Below are 13,988 nucleotides of genomic sequence, written 5' to 3'. Positions count from 1 at the left end.
TTCAAATCCCAAGTGAGTCTGAAGTAATCAGCATACTGTCCATTAACACCTTACTTTAGTTATGAAAATACAGTAACTAGTAGTAGATGTATAGTATTTTCACCACAACTAGACAAATACCTCCAGGGGACCACATCCTAAAAACATCCTTGTGGACGTCCCTGGAACCAACCGGAAGTAGACAAAACCTGCAGGGGACCATGACTGTTTAAATTGAGTTAATGCCAAATATTCAAAATTATATTAAAATTTAGCAACTGGGCTCACGTGGTCACGTTATCACATGTTGAAATTTCTCTTCCCCATGTTGTCACATTTATTTATTTATTTATTATTTTATTTTACCTTTATTTAACTAGGCAAGTCAGTTAAAAACAAATTCTTATTTTCAATGATGGCCTAGGAACAGGAACATTCATTTCATTGGAGATCATGTTCTCACATGCTCACATGTTGTCACGTGTAGTTTAATGTTATCACGTGTTGCTTCACATTGTCACATGTTATCATGTGTTTTTTCCATAAGGGAGACAGATCTCAACAAGCTCATTGTAAAGAAATACTGTACAACTAACACCTATTGAACCCATTGTAAATACTTCTTTCTATACCTATGAGGTTATTATGCCAGTTGTCCCCTCTAGTGTAGCAGTGATTAATTCATCAGGGTGTATTATTAGGAGGATTTAGTGACAGAAGACCAGTTTGATTAAAAGACCAATCTGGTCCGTCTGGATATTATCTAGTAGAGGCAGATTGTGTCTGTTCTTATTTTATGAATGCCAGGGCCTTTCAGGATATTAAACAATTAAACAGCCTCCCCTGAGAAGTAAAATAATTGCATGCTTTTCAGCCAGGAAATACAATGATGACTGATACAGAGCATCATGATGCCCTGGTACCATGCTCCATGGTCTTGACTCTGAGATAACGTGACTCTGAGATAACGTTACTCTGAGATAAACGCTGTATCCTATTGTCCTCCGTGTTCTCCCTCCCTTTTCTCCCTTATTTTGCTGTCACTCCATCACAGATAAAGCTGTCAGGCGATGATGGATATCTAATAGACGTGTTGGGAGGAAGGAGGGAGGGATAAATGTGTTAGGAAGGAAGGAGGGAGGACACAACGAAATAACTCGCTCTGTGTGAAGACTATTATTTTTTTTTACACCTTTCACCACTCGGTATGGCAACTGGGGCCGAGTACATCTCTGGGGCGGAGTTCCCTGCAATCCAGGACCTCTATACCAGGCTGTGTCAGAGGAAGGCCCTAAAATAGTCACAGACTCCAGCCACCCAAGTACCAGTCTGTTCTCTCTGCTACCGCACGACAAGCGGTACCGGAGCGATTAGTCTGGGACCAAAAGGCTTCTGAACAGCTTCCACCCCAAAGCCGTAAGACTGCTGAACAGTTAATTAAACAGCTACCTGGACATTCTGCTTTTCACCCTCTACCTACATGTACATAGTACTTCAATACATCACCTAACCAAACCTACATGTACATATTACCTCAATCACCCCAACTACCTCGTACCCCAGTACACAGTCTCGGTACCGGTACTCCTTGTGGTACCGATACTCCTTGTATATATGTATGTGTATCTATAGTCTGTATATATCCTTGTTATTTTTATTTTATTGTGTTGCTATTTTCTTATTATCTATTTGTTAATTTCCTTACTTATTAACTGCATTTTTGGGAAAGGGCTCGTAAGTAAGCATTTCACTGTGTTAGATTCTAAATAAACAGAGTAAAAACTAACGGACAACTAGGAAAAGCTCAAACCAAATGTATTAACCCAATGGGTCAGACATCTGAACAGACAAAGACATATTCACACAAGCACTGGTATTTAAATCTTCCTCCTATGCTGAGTCTCCTCCTTAAACATCTGAACAGCTGATACATCTCTGTTGCTCGACAGGACTTTGGTGAAGTCTGTTCTTTCTCACTTCATCTGACCTGACCTCGGCCCAAATTCCTTACTCGTCCTCAACTCGTGGCTGTCCTGTTGACTTGTACCAGACTGTGGCCCTTCTCCTTTCCATAGGATACCTGATGTCTAACAAGAACATGTTCTGACAGAATGTAAATGTTCTGCATTCCCCTCTTTTCCTTGGTGACTTGATTAAGGATATTTCAAATTTATAAGTCAGAACCCATCAACGGTAAAGTCTACACTTGTTGTACAATTTGATTTGATTTAAAACCCGGGCATATTCCTTCGATCCATTTTCACATTTTGTTTTTTAGGGTGAATTTACGGAACAGTTTGAAGGAGGAGATATGTGTCCATATTTCATTTTCCAGCTGATAAAGGTGCTGCCAACAGTGCTGGCGAAGAATTCCCCCTCCAGAAGCCTTAGATGGAAGAGAGGCTGTTGGTGCTGTCACCATTTGGATGAATTCCACACAGCTGTAGTCGGTGAACCACACCGCAGGTACCGTCAAAACCAGATCAACAGGGTTTGGTCTTTTTTTCTCTGCCCTGGCCAGAGGGGTTTTTGGAAGGAAATGCTCCAGTTATTTGGAAAACATATGATGTTCAAGGAACACAACGCAGCCCTGATTATGAAATTCACATAAAAAGAAAAATGAAGAAGATGGTGTAAAAACTAGAGACAGAGAGGGAAGAGGTAAGGAAATATTTATCTTAAGGCATCTAAGTCTTGATTGTCCTGCTGGAGGGATGGCAGTGGTTTACATCTAATCCTCCCTGCTGCTCAGGGAACGGACCAGGGCCCGGTTTCCCAGAAGCATCTTAAGATGAAGTTCATTGTTAGAACCATCGAATGAGCATCATTAAATCTCCGAGCTGTTTCCCAAAACCATGGTTACTAACGTTACACTTGAAAGCGCTTGTAATCTAACGACTGTCTTAGACCCCTCGTGGAACAGCTAAGTGCGTCGTAAGATGACTTTTGGCCCTCAATACAGAATCAAAACGTTTATCTGTGACCGCCAATAACATCGTAGTTGAATACAAATACAAAGTTTGCAATGTCACAAACAAGCAAAGCAACAATATTTTTTTTTTTACCGAGATGACTGCATTATAAGAAATATAAAACATATAGAAATCACTTTCACGTTAAATCAATTAAGTTATTTAGCCAATTGTAGGATAACACAATGTGTACAACATGTGAGCATTGATGTGACAACTCTGTGATTTATAGGCTAAGCCGCCTCAGTATTTGCAGCCATAAGTGATAATAATCTCTCTAGCGGCTGATCATTTGTCAGTATTGTGTAGTTATTCTAATGTTAATGTAAGGATGTAAATAGGTAAAGCTGATCCGAAAGCTGGACTGCCTTCTTGCCATCCTCTCAGTAACGACAGAATGCTCCAACAACACACTTAGTGAACATTCTCTCTACGTGGTGTTTTGGTAAACGCATGTTACACCTTCAGCAGCTAGAACAATGTGTCGTTAAAACACTCGTAGGTTTGAGTTCAATCACTGTCGGGAAACCCAGCCCAGGAGAATGGCCAGCCTGTTCTGATTAGACAATGCCAGTCCTTTCATCTGGTGCCAGTCTGTAAACTGTGACCTGTTGCTGCTTGGTGAATCACCAGTTTGCCAGAATCAGACTACAGAGATGGGGATTTTGGAGCCTGCCGATCTCTGCTGGACATTCAGCGACATTTAGTCCCTCACATTCCAGCAATGCTTTCAATCCCCACATGGATTTGCTTCGTAATGATCTAAAACGAATGTCTGTTTTGCTAATACCTTTCCCTCGTGTTTCCTTTCAGCTGGTGTTCTATTTCTCCTCTGAACCCATTATTGTAGTCTGCATACCATTCTACTGTCATCTCTACACCCGGTGCTCATGTGCCTGTTAAGTAATGAATTTAGACTTTTATTCTAATGCATTAGCCACGACTCCCCAATCTGGGCAACAGCGGTGCTGAGCAGCACGGTCACATTTACAGCCTGTCATGCTCACTTTCACGGGCCGTATATCAGCGCGGGAAATTAAAGAGTGTGCTCTGCTCTGTCGTTTTTCCCTTGCAGATGGGAAGGTGGAGGTGACCAAGGAGAGCATGAAGCTGTGCACCATGGGACCTGGGAAGGTGTTTGGAGAGCTGGCCATCCTTTACAACTGCACCAGGACGGCCACCGTCAAGAGTAAGTTTGACCAGTATAAGTGAGGCAGTGGGTTGCCCATGCACTGAACACCATAGTTGAGTTGAATTATAAGCTTGGGCCTAACTGTCCACAATCAGCCATATACTCCCTCAACCTGATTTACTAAGCATTTGCACCTGTTATTTTCAGAAGATAATACAATTCAAAAATACTTATCCTTATCCAAGCTTAGTAAATCAGAATGACTGGCCTTTCAACAGCAGTGAGATGAGCTGAGGTGGATAACGTGTAAAGAACAAATTATCATTCTCTGAGCTTTGTTTGAGTCCATTTTAATTATATCCAGCCAACATGGAATCAGACAGATAATTCCCTCTTTTATAAAGTCATTCCAGGTAAACACGGTAGACAATTTGTTTAAGTTTCCCTCCCAGATACTGAAGACAGCCTCTGAATAATTTTCTGTGCTTTCGGAGGTTACTTTCCTGCTTTTGTCAAGTACAAAGAGAGAGAACTTGAGCTCACACACACAGAATAACATCTATATCCTGAGGAAATACTCTTTCTACCATTTCCCTGTGATGAATCATTGAATAATGAATGGGTACCTGGAATTCCTGTCGGGCAATTGCTTTTAACAAAATGTCTTTTGACATATGTACAGTCAGATTGGTATGTAAACATGACCGAAAGCATTATCTTATCATGGCCATATAGTTCCTTAATATAACGGTAAGAGTAGCAGCTGTTGCTGAATAAATATCTGATTTGGCTATTTCATGCACAGCATCCATTTAAATTGTTTTCATATATCCCAATATAGTTTTCAGGGAAGGCTTAGAGCATAGCAAATACACCCACTCAAACACTCCCACATATCAATTTAGGTCTGTGTAACCACACAACCCACCCACATGCACGGACACACACAATCGTCACAACAGATTATTACTCTAGAATTATTATTTCAATGTTTTCATACATTGTTCGTGCTTTCGAAAGTAAATATGATTTTAGTGTGTTAATAGGTTAATGAGTCAGTCTACATCCCCAAAATGAAGGGTTCCTCAAGGGTTCTTTGGGAGTGGTTATGGTTCTATGAGGAACCATACTGACCCAAAGAACCCTTTCAGTGTTTTTTTTTTTGCAGTAAAAAAAAGTGTTGTTTCCTCGTTGAGTGACAATTAAAATGTAGGGGCGGCGGGGTGTTTGAATATTTAGGCGCGGGGTTTGCGCACATTTTTCTTGTGCAACCGTGATTGAGAGTGTCATTCAAGTTTATCTAATCTGTTGTGTTATGCCATTAAAAGTTATGTATGACTATGTCCGATGACAGTGTTTTGTGAAAGAATCATGTATGGCCTTGGAAAAGCTAAATAAAATGACCTTGTGTCAATTGTTGTCTAAGTCATTAGTTCTCAATTCCCCCCTTAGGGATCTCCAACAGTTCCAGAGTTAGCACGCCTGATTCAACTTGTTAGTAGTGATAGGGTTTGTTTCCTGAAGCATTGAGGCATTCCAGACAATTGTGTTGAAAATAGCTTCATTATTGGAGGCTTTGATCAACACAGTGTACACTATTGGCACCTGCTGGTCAAAATGATTTAGAACAGCCAAATTATTATAGATGACGTCCCACACGCTGTGGCACATGCGCAGAGTATCCTTTTTGTCTTCTACCAAACCAATCAGGTGGTTGTTCGACAAAATAAAGCTTTGGACGTCATTGATCACGTGCCTCTCGATAAAGTGATACAGGCATCGGCACACTGCTTCGACGTAAACTGCTTAGCGATTTCGACACATGCCCTGGAGCTCCGGTATCAAAGGTAACATAACTATTTATTAGTAAACACAATAATAAAACCTATGAAATTATAACAATATTAATAACAAAAAACGACATTTTGAATTCTAAGCAAACATTGTTGGAAGTACAATAGACCAACATAGCTACTGTAGTAGGTCAAAGCTGTGTCCTGGAAAACCTTGGTAGAATGTGGGTGGTGTACACATTGTGGTGCTTAAGTGAATTTTCTTTCTTTTTCAGCTTCAGACTAATGCCTACTTCTCACTTAGTTTTATGTTTTTAATTTACATTGTTTTTACACCGGAAGGTGATTATACAACATTGTAAACTGGGTGGTTTGAGCCCTGAATGCTGATTGGCTGACAGCAGTGGTGTATCAGAGCGTATACCATGGGTACGACAAAACATTTATTTTAACAGCTCTAATTGTGTTGGTAACGAGTTTATAATAGCAATAAGGCACCTCGTTGAGTTTGTGATATATACCATGACTAAGGGCTGTATCCAGGCACTTCGCGTTGCGTCGTGCTTAAGAACAGCTGTTAGTTTTGGTATATTGGCCATTATACCACACTCTCTCTGGCCTTATTGCTTAATTATAATACAGTGAAACAAAGCAATAAAAATACACAATAACCACAAATGGAAAAATAAATAATGTAGTTATTAGTATTTATTTAATATTAACAGCTGATTTTCAAGAGGGAAGCAAAAAAACAGAAACCCATTTAAGTCAATATGGGCAACTGGACAAAACTGGACTAAACTTCCCTAATCTCTTTTAACAAGACAATTGAGAAAGCTCCTGAAAAATACACAAATAATCAACATGTACCCATTAACTATTTACATGAAAATATAAATGACAGTGCCTTAAGAAAGTATTCACACCCCATTTTGTTGTGTTACAGAGTGGGATTAAAGTGGATTTCATTGTCATTTTTTTGTCAACGATCTACACAAAGTACTCTATAATGTCAAAATGGAAGAAAAATTATAACATTTGTAAAAAAAAAAAAATGTAGGAAAAATAAACTAACATTACATAAGTATTCAACTCCCTGAGCCAATACATGTTAGAATCACCTTTTGGCAGCGATTACAGCTGTGAGTTTTTTTCTGGGTAAGTCTCTAAGAGCTTTCCACACCTGGATTGTGCAACATATGCCCATTATTCTTTTAAGAATTCTTCAAGCTCTGTCAAATTGGTTGTTGATCATTGCTAGACCACCATTTTCGAGTCTTGCCATAGATTTTCAAGCAGATTTAAGTCAAAACTGTAACTTGGCCACTCAGGAACATTCACTGTCCTGCTGAAAGGACAATTCATCTCAGTGTCTGATGGAAGGCAGACTGAACCAGGTTTTCCTATGGGATTTTGCTATGTTATGTTTCTTTTTTCCTGATAAACTCCCCAGCAAGCATACCCATAACAGGATGCAGCCACCACTAAGCTTGAAAATATAGAGAGTGGTACTATGTAATGTATTGGATTTGCCACAAACATAACACATTGTATTCAGGACAAAAAGTGAATTGCTTTGCCACATTTTTTGCAGTGTTACTTTAGTGCCTTGTTACAGACAGTATGCATGTTTTTGAATACTTTTATTCTGTATAGGCTTCCTTCTTTTCACTCTGTCGTTTAGGTTAGAATTGTGGAGTACAAAGTTGTTGATCCATCCTCAGTTTTCTCCTACCACAGCCATTAAACTCTAACTGTTTTAAAGTCACCATTGGCCTCTTGGTGAAATCTCTGAGTGGTTTCCTTCCTCTCCGGCAACTGAGTTAGGAAGGACACCTGTTTCTTTGTAGTGACTGGGTGTATTGATACACCATCCAAAGCAATTAATAACTTCATCATGCTCAATGGGATATTCAATGTATTTTACCCATCTACCAATAGGTGACATTTGGGGCAGTAGTAAACCTCCCTGTTCTTTGTGGTTGAAATTCACTGCTCAACTGAGGGACTTTACCGATAATTGTACGTGTTGGGTAGAGATGAGGTAGTCATTCAAAAATTATGTTAAACACTATTGCACACACGGAGTCCATGCATCTTGTGACTTAAGGAAATGTTTACTCCTGAACTTAAGGCTTGCCGTAACAAAGGGTTTGAATACTTACTTAATACTGACTGAAGACATTTCAGCTTTTAATATTTTATTAATTTGTAAAAATGTCTAAATATGTCAATCCACAAGAAAATCTTAATTAAATCCACTTTAAATTCAGGCTGTAACACCACAAAATTTGGAAAAAAGTCAAGGGCTGTGAATACTTTCTGAAGGTACTGTAAATATGAAAACAGATGGGAGCAGAGTTTGAGAGCTGGGCCCAAAGCTAAGTTAATCGTTGTAACCTTCGTAGTAGCATCTTTAAATCTTGGAGTTGTTTCTCAACACCATCGTTATTAAAGTTGCACTTGAAAGTGGTCTTAATCTAGCGGCTGCCTCAGACCTCTCGTAGAACAGCTTCAGTAGACGCTTTTCTGATCTCCTGCGTCATTGTATTCACAGAATATCTCTGCTAAACATAGAATCACATGGATTATCCAGCTCTCTCTGACCACGATAACTTCAGAACAAGGTTGACTACAAATCCAACATTTTCTATGTCTTTGCAATTGATACAAACAAGCAATATATTAAAAAGATGCTTCAAATGAAACCTGAGATGACTGCGTTAAAATACACTGAGTGTACAAAACATGTACACTTTTGACTCCATGTTGACTCCAATGCTTCCCACAGCTATGTCAAGTTGGTTGGATGGCCAATGGGGGGGTGGATCATTCTTGTTACACATAGGAAACTGTTGAGTGTGAAAAACCCAGCAGCGTTGCAGTTCTTGACACAATCAAACCGGTGCGCTTGGCACCTACTACCATACCCTGTTCAAAGGCACTGAAATATTTTGTCTTGCCCATTCACCCTCTGAAAGGCACACATAAACAATCTGTGTCTCAATTGTCTCAAGGCTTTAAAATCCTTCTTTACCCTGTCTCCTTCCCTTCATCTAGACTGATTGAAGTGGATTTAACAAGTGACATCCATAAGGGATCATAGCTTTCATTTGCATTCACCTGGTCAGTCTATGTTATGGAAAGAGCATGTGTATAAACAGTAAGCTATAGGCCTATCTCAATCATATAGAAATGTCATGTCCAATCAATTGAGCTGTTTTACTCCTTGTAGACTACTGTCTGTCATTTGTCTCAACATATTTCATGATGTGTAGCCTAACGTGCACAGTGATGTGCCAAATCTGGGATTTAGTGCATTTTTATTGGGTAACATTAGAATAAGCCACCTCAATATTTGCAGCCATAGGTATTGATATCTCTCCAGGAGCAGATCCGTCATCAGTATTATGAAATCATTCTAATGTTAAGGAAATATTTGAATGGAGGAAGATGATCCGAGAGCAACGCTTCCTTTCTTTCGTTCCTATCAGTGTCGACACTTGCTCCAACAACGCACTTGGCAACCGTTCTCTCTGCTTGGTGTTTTTGGGGAACGCGCGTTACATCTTCGGCCATTGTAGGAAAGATGCAATCTTAAGGCTAAAAATCCATTGCTATCGGGAAACCGGAACCTGTTCTCTCCTCCATAGTAGCAAGAAGCTCACACTAATACTAGTACATGTCACACTCCTTGTCCCTTGCCACTCAAAGGCTCTTTTAAGAGACACCTAATAAATTAACATAAGCACACACCATGTTCACGTGTGTGTGTGTGTGTGTGTGTGTGTGTGTGTGTGTGTGTGTGTGTGTGTGTGTGTGTGTGTGTGTGTGTGTCGGAAAAGCCAGGGGAGTGTCAAAAACTATACACGAAAGAGAATGGTCAAAATATCCTCTTTGGTAGGGGAACCTAGGATCTTCATATCCCAGGGCAGTGACCACGCTAACTGTTATGCTCTGAACCCTGTAATAGGTGCATCAACTCAACACCATTGAAAAGGACAGTCTGGTGATGACAGCACGTGTTCCTTCCAAAAATGTTTTTGTTGTTCATTCACTCAGTACTGGTTGAACGTTTATTTCTCTTGCTTGGTAAAAGCAAAAAGTATAAAACAGTTGTGTTGAAAACCGTTTCATTTTATCACATACCTAGCCATAGTTAGCAAGCATGACGTTTTCTTTTGACTGTGCACCGGTTACACAAGCAATGATCATTATGATGTTATTGGATGCTTTGAGTGAAACTTCAGGTGTTCGGGAACACAGTGGAAAGTAACTTGACACCGTGTTGATCAGTCAGCGTAAATTTGGAGTATAACGACAATAAGATCATTGAATTGACAGAGGGTACCAGCCCTTGATCATGACTCTCAGTCCCATTTACATTTCACGTAAGAATCATTGGACGAAGGCGTCTTCTGTAGGCACGGCAATACCTCCATGTCACAGCGTTTGTTTACAGAAGACCGACGGAAGACAGAGGGACCACCTGTGCTAATTAGCTATCTAACATGCTCCGAACACCTGTAACGGAGGCCGCCAGAAACGTGTTGTCACTGTAAAATACTGTGATAAAGCCAGTTAAAACAGTATGCAATAAGTGTATATTTAGCATTTGTGAAATCATTTTGATGTGACATGAAATTACGAGGCTTTATGTTTCTCGAACCATATTGCAGTTGAGAATCAATTCGCGTTTAGATGGAGTATTTGGCTGTTTTGGCTGCCAGAGCTAGTGTATCTCTGAAAATAACAAGATCCTTGGATCTTAAGGAGTAATGGTAGCAAAGGCAGATGTGAAGACAGGTTTAAACTGCTTCTCCAATAGAAATCCCAGATCGCCCTTGTCGGCAATGGCATGGTGACGTTAGCTAGCTATGATCATGCGTCGAAACGTCATCGGGTCTAACGGTCGTCTCACGCCGAACTGCGCACGCACAGTCCGTCAAATCAAAGGCCTTCCTTCGCTATAAAGTTGTTTTTGACAAAAACTGAAAACTTGTCAGTTTGTCACTTTCACGAGGTTGGACATGTTCAACGACTTAAGATATTGGATCAAATCTAGGTTGTGCTCTTAGATTTCGATAAAATGAACAACTAAGAAAGGTCGCTGACTTCTTTTCTCTCATTGACTTCTTTAACCCTGGCCTGGTCTGTTTGTTCTATTTCGCAAGCATTCCCAGAGGTCTCGCGATGTTGTGCTTCTGGGTTTAAAAACTTTCTGAAGGCAGGCTCCTTAAAAGTACGTCTTTGGCTAGGAGCATACTGAATCAATGCATAAGGTAAGGGCTAGAATTTGCTCTGGATTTTTGAACTGTGACATGTCTGTTCTGGTGTGTGTGTGTATTATAAATTAGCAGCATAGTCGTTTTCCCAAGCTCCCAAAGTTAGGTGTTTCTAACATGGCTATAATAGCAGCCATGGACGTTCGCTAGCTTATTTGTTTGTGCTCTAATTACACGCCAGTGTCCGTTCAACTGTCTTCAGCCATGTGAAAAATGATCCATAAAGATTCAATAAAGAACCATAAAAAAGGATTCTATATAGCCCCCAAAAGGGTTGTAACCATAACGGAACCCTTTTTTTTGTGCTATATAGAACCTTTTTTAGTGGTTCTTTATAGAACCTTAGGAAAGTTTTCTTTATAGCACCATACAGGTTCCATTTAGGACCTCATGAGCATGGTTCTTTATAGAACCTTCAAAAAAAGGTTCCAGATAGCACCAAAAAGTGTTCCGTTCACTAACAGAAGCGTGCCTGACTAAACCCTGAAAACAAGTGGTTCTAATATTCCATAGGTTTTATTATTGTGTTTAGTAACACATTGAATCAGGTGTGCTAGCTCTAGAACAGCTGGGGGTCCCTGAGGAGACAACTGGCAACTTTACCAAATCAAAAGCAAGTTTCAATTGGGACAAGAGCTTACATGAGTGAATCTTACACAATAAACTGATGCTGGCCATAGTCAAATTTGACATTTAATAGCATAACACAACCTATTAGATAAACTGGAATGACACTCTCACTTATGGTTGCACAAAAAAGCTGTGAGCAAACCCAGTCCCAAAATATTCTAATGAGCCGCCGCCCCTACATTTTAATTATCAGTCAAAGAGCAAACAACCCTTTTTTGAACTGCAAAGAACCATTGGAGAGTTAAATGGGTTATTTGGATCAGTATGGTTCTATATAAAACCATCACCCTTCCCAAAGAACCATTGGAGAGTTAAATGGGTTATTTGGATCAGTATGGTTCTATATAGAACCATCACCCTTCCCAAAGAACCATTGGAGAGTTAAATGGGTTATTTGGATCAGTATGGTTCTATATAGAACCATCACCCTTCCCAAAGAACCATTGGAGAGTTAAATGGGTTATTTGGATCAGTATGGTTCTATATAGAACCATCACCCTTCCCAAAGAACCATTGGAGAGTTAAATGGGTTATTTGGATCAGTATGGTTCTATATAGAACCATCACCCTTCCCAAAGAACCATTGGAGAGTTAAATGGGTTATTTTGATCAGTATGGTTCTATATAGAACCATCACCCTTCCCAAAGAACCATTGGAGAGTTAAATGGGTTATTTGGATCAGTATGGTTCTATATAGAACCATCACCCTTCCCAAAGAACCATTGGAGAGTTAAATGGGTTATTTTGATCAGTATGGTTCTATATAGAACCATCACCCTTCCCAAAGAACCATTGGAGAGTTAAATGGGTTATTTGGATCAGTATGGTTCTATATAGAACCATCACCCTTCCCAAAGAACCATTGGAGAGTTAAATGGGTTATTTGGATCAGTATGGTTCTATATAGAACCATCACCCTTCCCAAAGAACCATTGGAGAGTTAAATGGGTTATTTGGATCAGTATGGTTCTATATAAAACCATCACCCTTCCCAAAGAACCATTGAAAAATGTATTTTATGTGTACAGGTACACCTGTAATGAGCATTCGCTCTGCGCTAGCGGCTGTCTCTGCAGAGAGTTACACAAACACCATTACTGTGTTTTTCTAAGATACATTCAAGTATGAATTAAACAATGAATTACTGTCAAAGGTAGACAGCTGCATTATCATTTAGTTTGTTGACTGTGTTTTCCGATGAATCAACTCAAGGATGAATGCACACTGTCGGCACTGGCTTTGGCTCAGCTTCCTGCTTTATCATTCAGTGGTTATGGTAATAGAGATAATACTTCAAAATGATTGAAGCAATGTAACAATTGTGATGTCTATGGTATGTTCTTTCTTGGATAAATCTATAGCTGCAGTCTGTGAGCTGAAGAGGATTTAGAATGATAGTAACTCACGAAAAGATCACAGTCCTTCACGGTAACAGACAGTTGTCATCGATGTCTTGGGAAATATGGCACAAATCCGATACAGCTTCAAAGAAGAATACAAAATTTGACTGTATGTGACTGAAAAGAGCTGCTATCGGAGTAAGGGCTTTCTGCTCTTTCAAAGCTGGACTGGCCAGAGCCTGGAACAGGTTGCCTTGAAGGTCCAGAAAGAAGAATCTCTCTACTCTCCTCTAATGTATCAGCCAGCTGTTACTATACATTTATTTTGTCTTTCAAGGGATTTTTGTCATGTGCCTCTTAAGTGCACACGGTAATGTATTTCACAGTATCAGGACACTTATGGGTATTGGCGGCCAGTTCACAAAGTTTTTCACCAGTGACAAGTCAGGGACATGGCAGCAGATGTGAGGTTTTTCACCAGTCTACAAGTCAGGGACATGGCAGCAGATTTGAGGTTTTTCACCAGTCTACAAGTCAGGGACATGGCAGCAGATTTGAGGTTTTTCACCAGTTGACAAGTCAGGGACATGGCAGCAGATTTGAGGTGTTTCACCAGTTGACAAGTCAGTGACATGGCAGCAGATTTGAGTTTTTTTCACCAGTCTACAAGTCAGGGACATGGCAGCAGATTTGAGGTTTTTCACCAGTCTACAAGTCAGGGACATGGCAGCAGATTTGAGGTTTTTCACCAGTCTACAAGTCAGGGACATGGCAGCAGATTTGAGGTTTTTCACCAGTGACAAGTCAGGGACATGGCAGCAGATTTTAGGTTTTTCACCAGTCTACAAGTCAGGGA

General features: G+C 40.0%; 1 protein-coding gene across 4 annotated transcripts in view; it reads left to right on the top strand.

The window, feature by feature from the left end:
• LOC110491369 (cGMP-dependent protein kinase 1) overlaps positions 1-13,988 on the top strand; it is a 184,477-nt gene that overhangs the window by 56,900 nt on the left and 113,589 nt on the right. For all 4 annotated transcript variants that reach the window (XM_021564757.2, XM_021564758.2, XM_021564754.2 and 1 more), the window contains exon 3: positions 4,027-4,140. In XM_021564757.2, coding sequence (XP_021420432.1) covers positions 4,027-4,140 — 114 coding nt within the window. The remainder of the gene's footprint in view (positions 1-4,026; positions 4,141-13,988) is intronic.

This window comes from Oncorhynchus mykiss, chromosome 16 (assembly GCF_013265735.2).
Source record: "Oncorhynchus mykiss isolate Arlee chromosome 16, USDA_OmykA_1.1, whole genome shotgun sequence".
Classification (NCBI taxonomy): Eukaryota; Metazoa; Chordata; class Actinopteri; order Salmoniformes; family Salmonidae; genus Oncorhynchus; species Oncorhynchus mykiss.
This window is presented reverse-complemented; position numbering and strand designations above follow the sequence as displayed.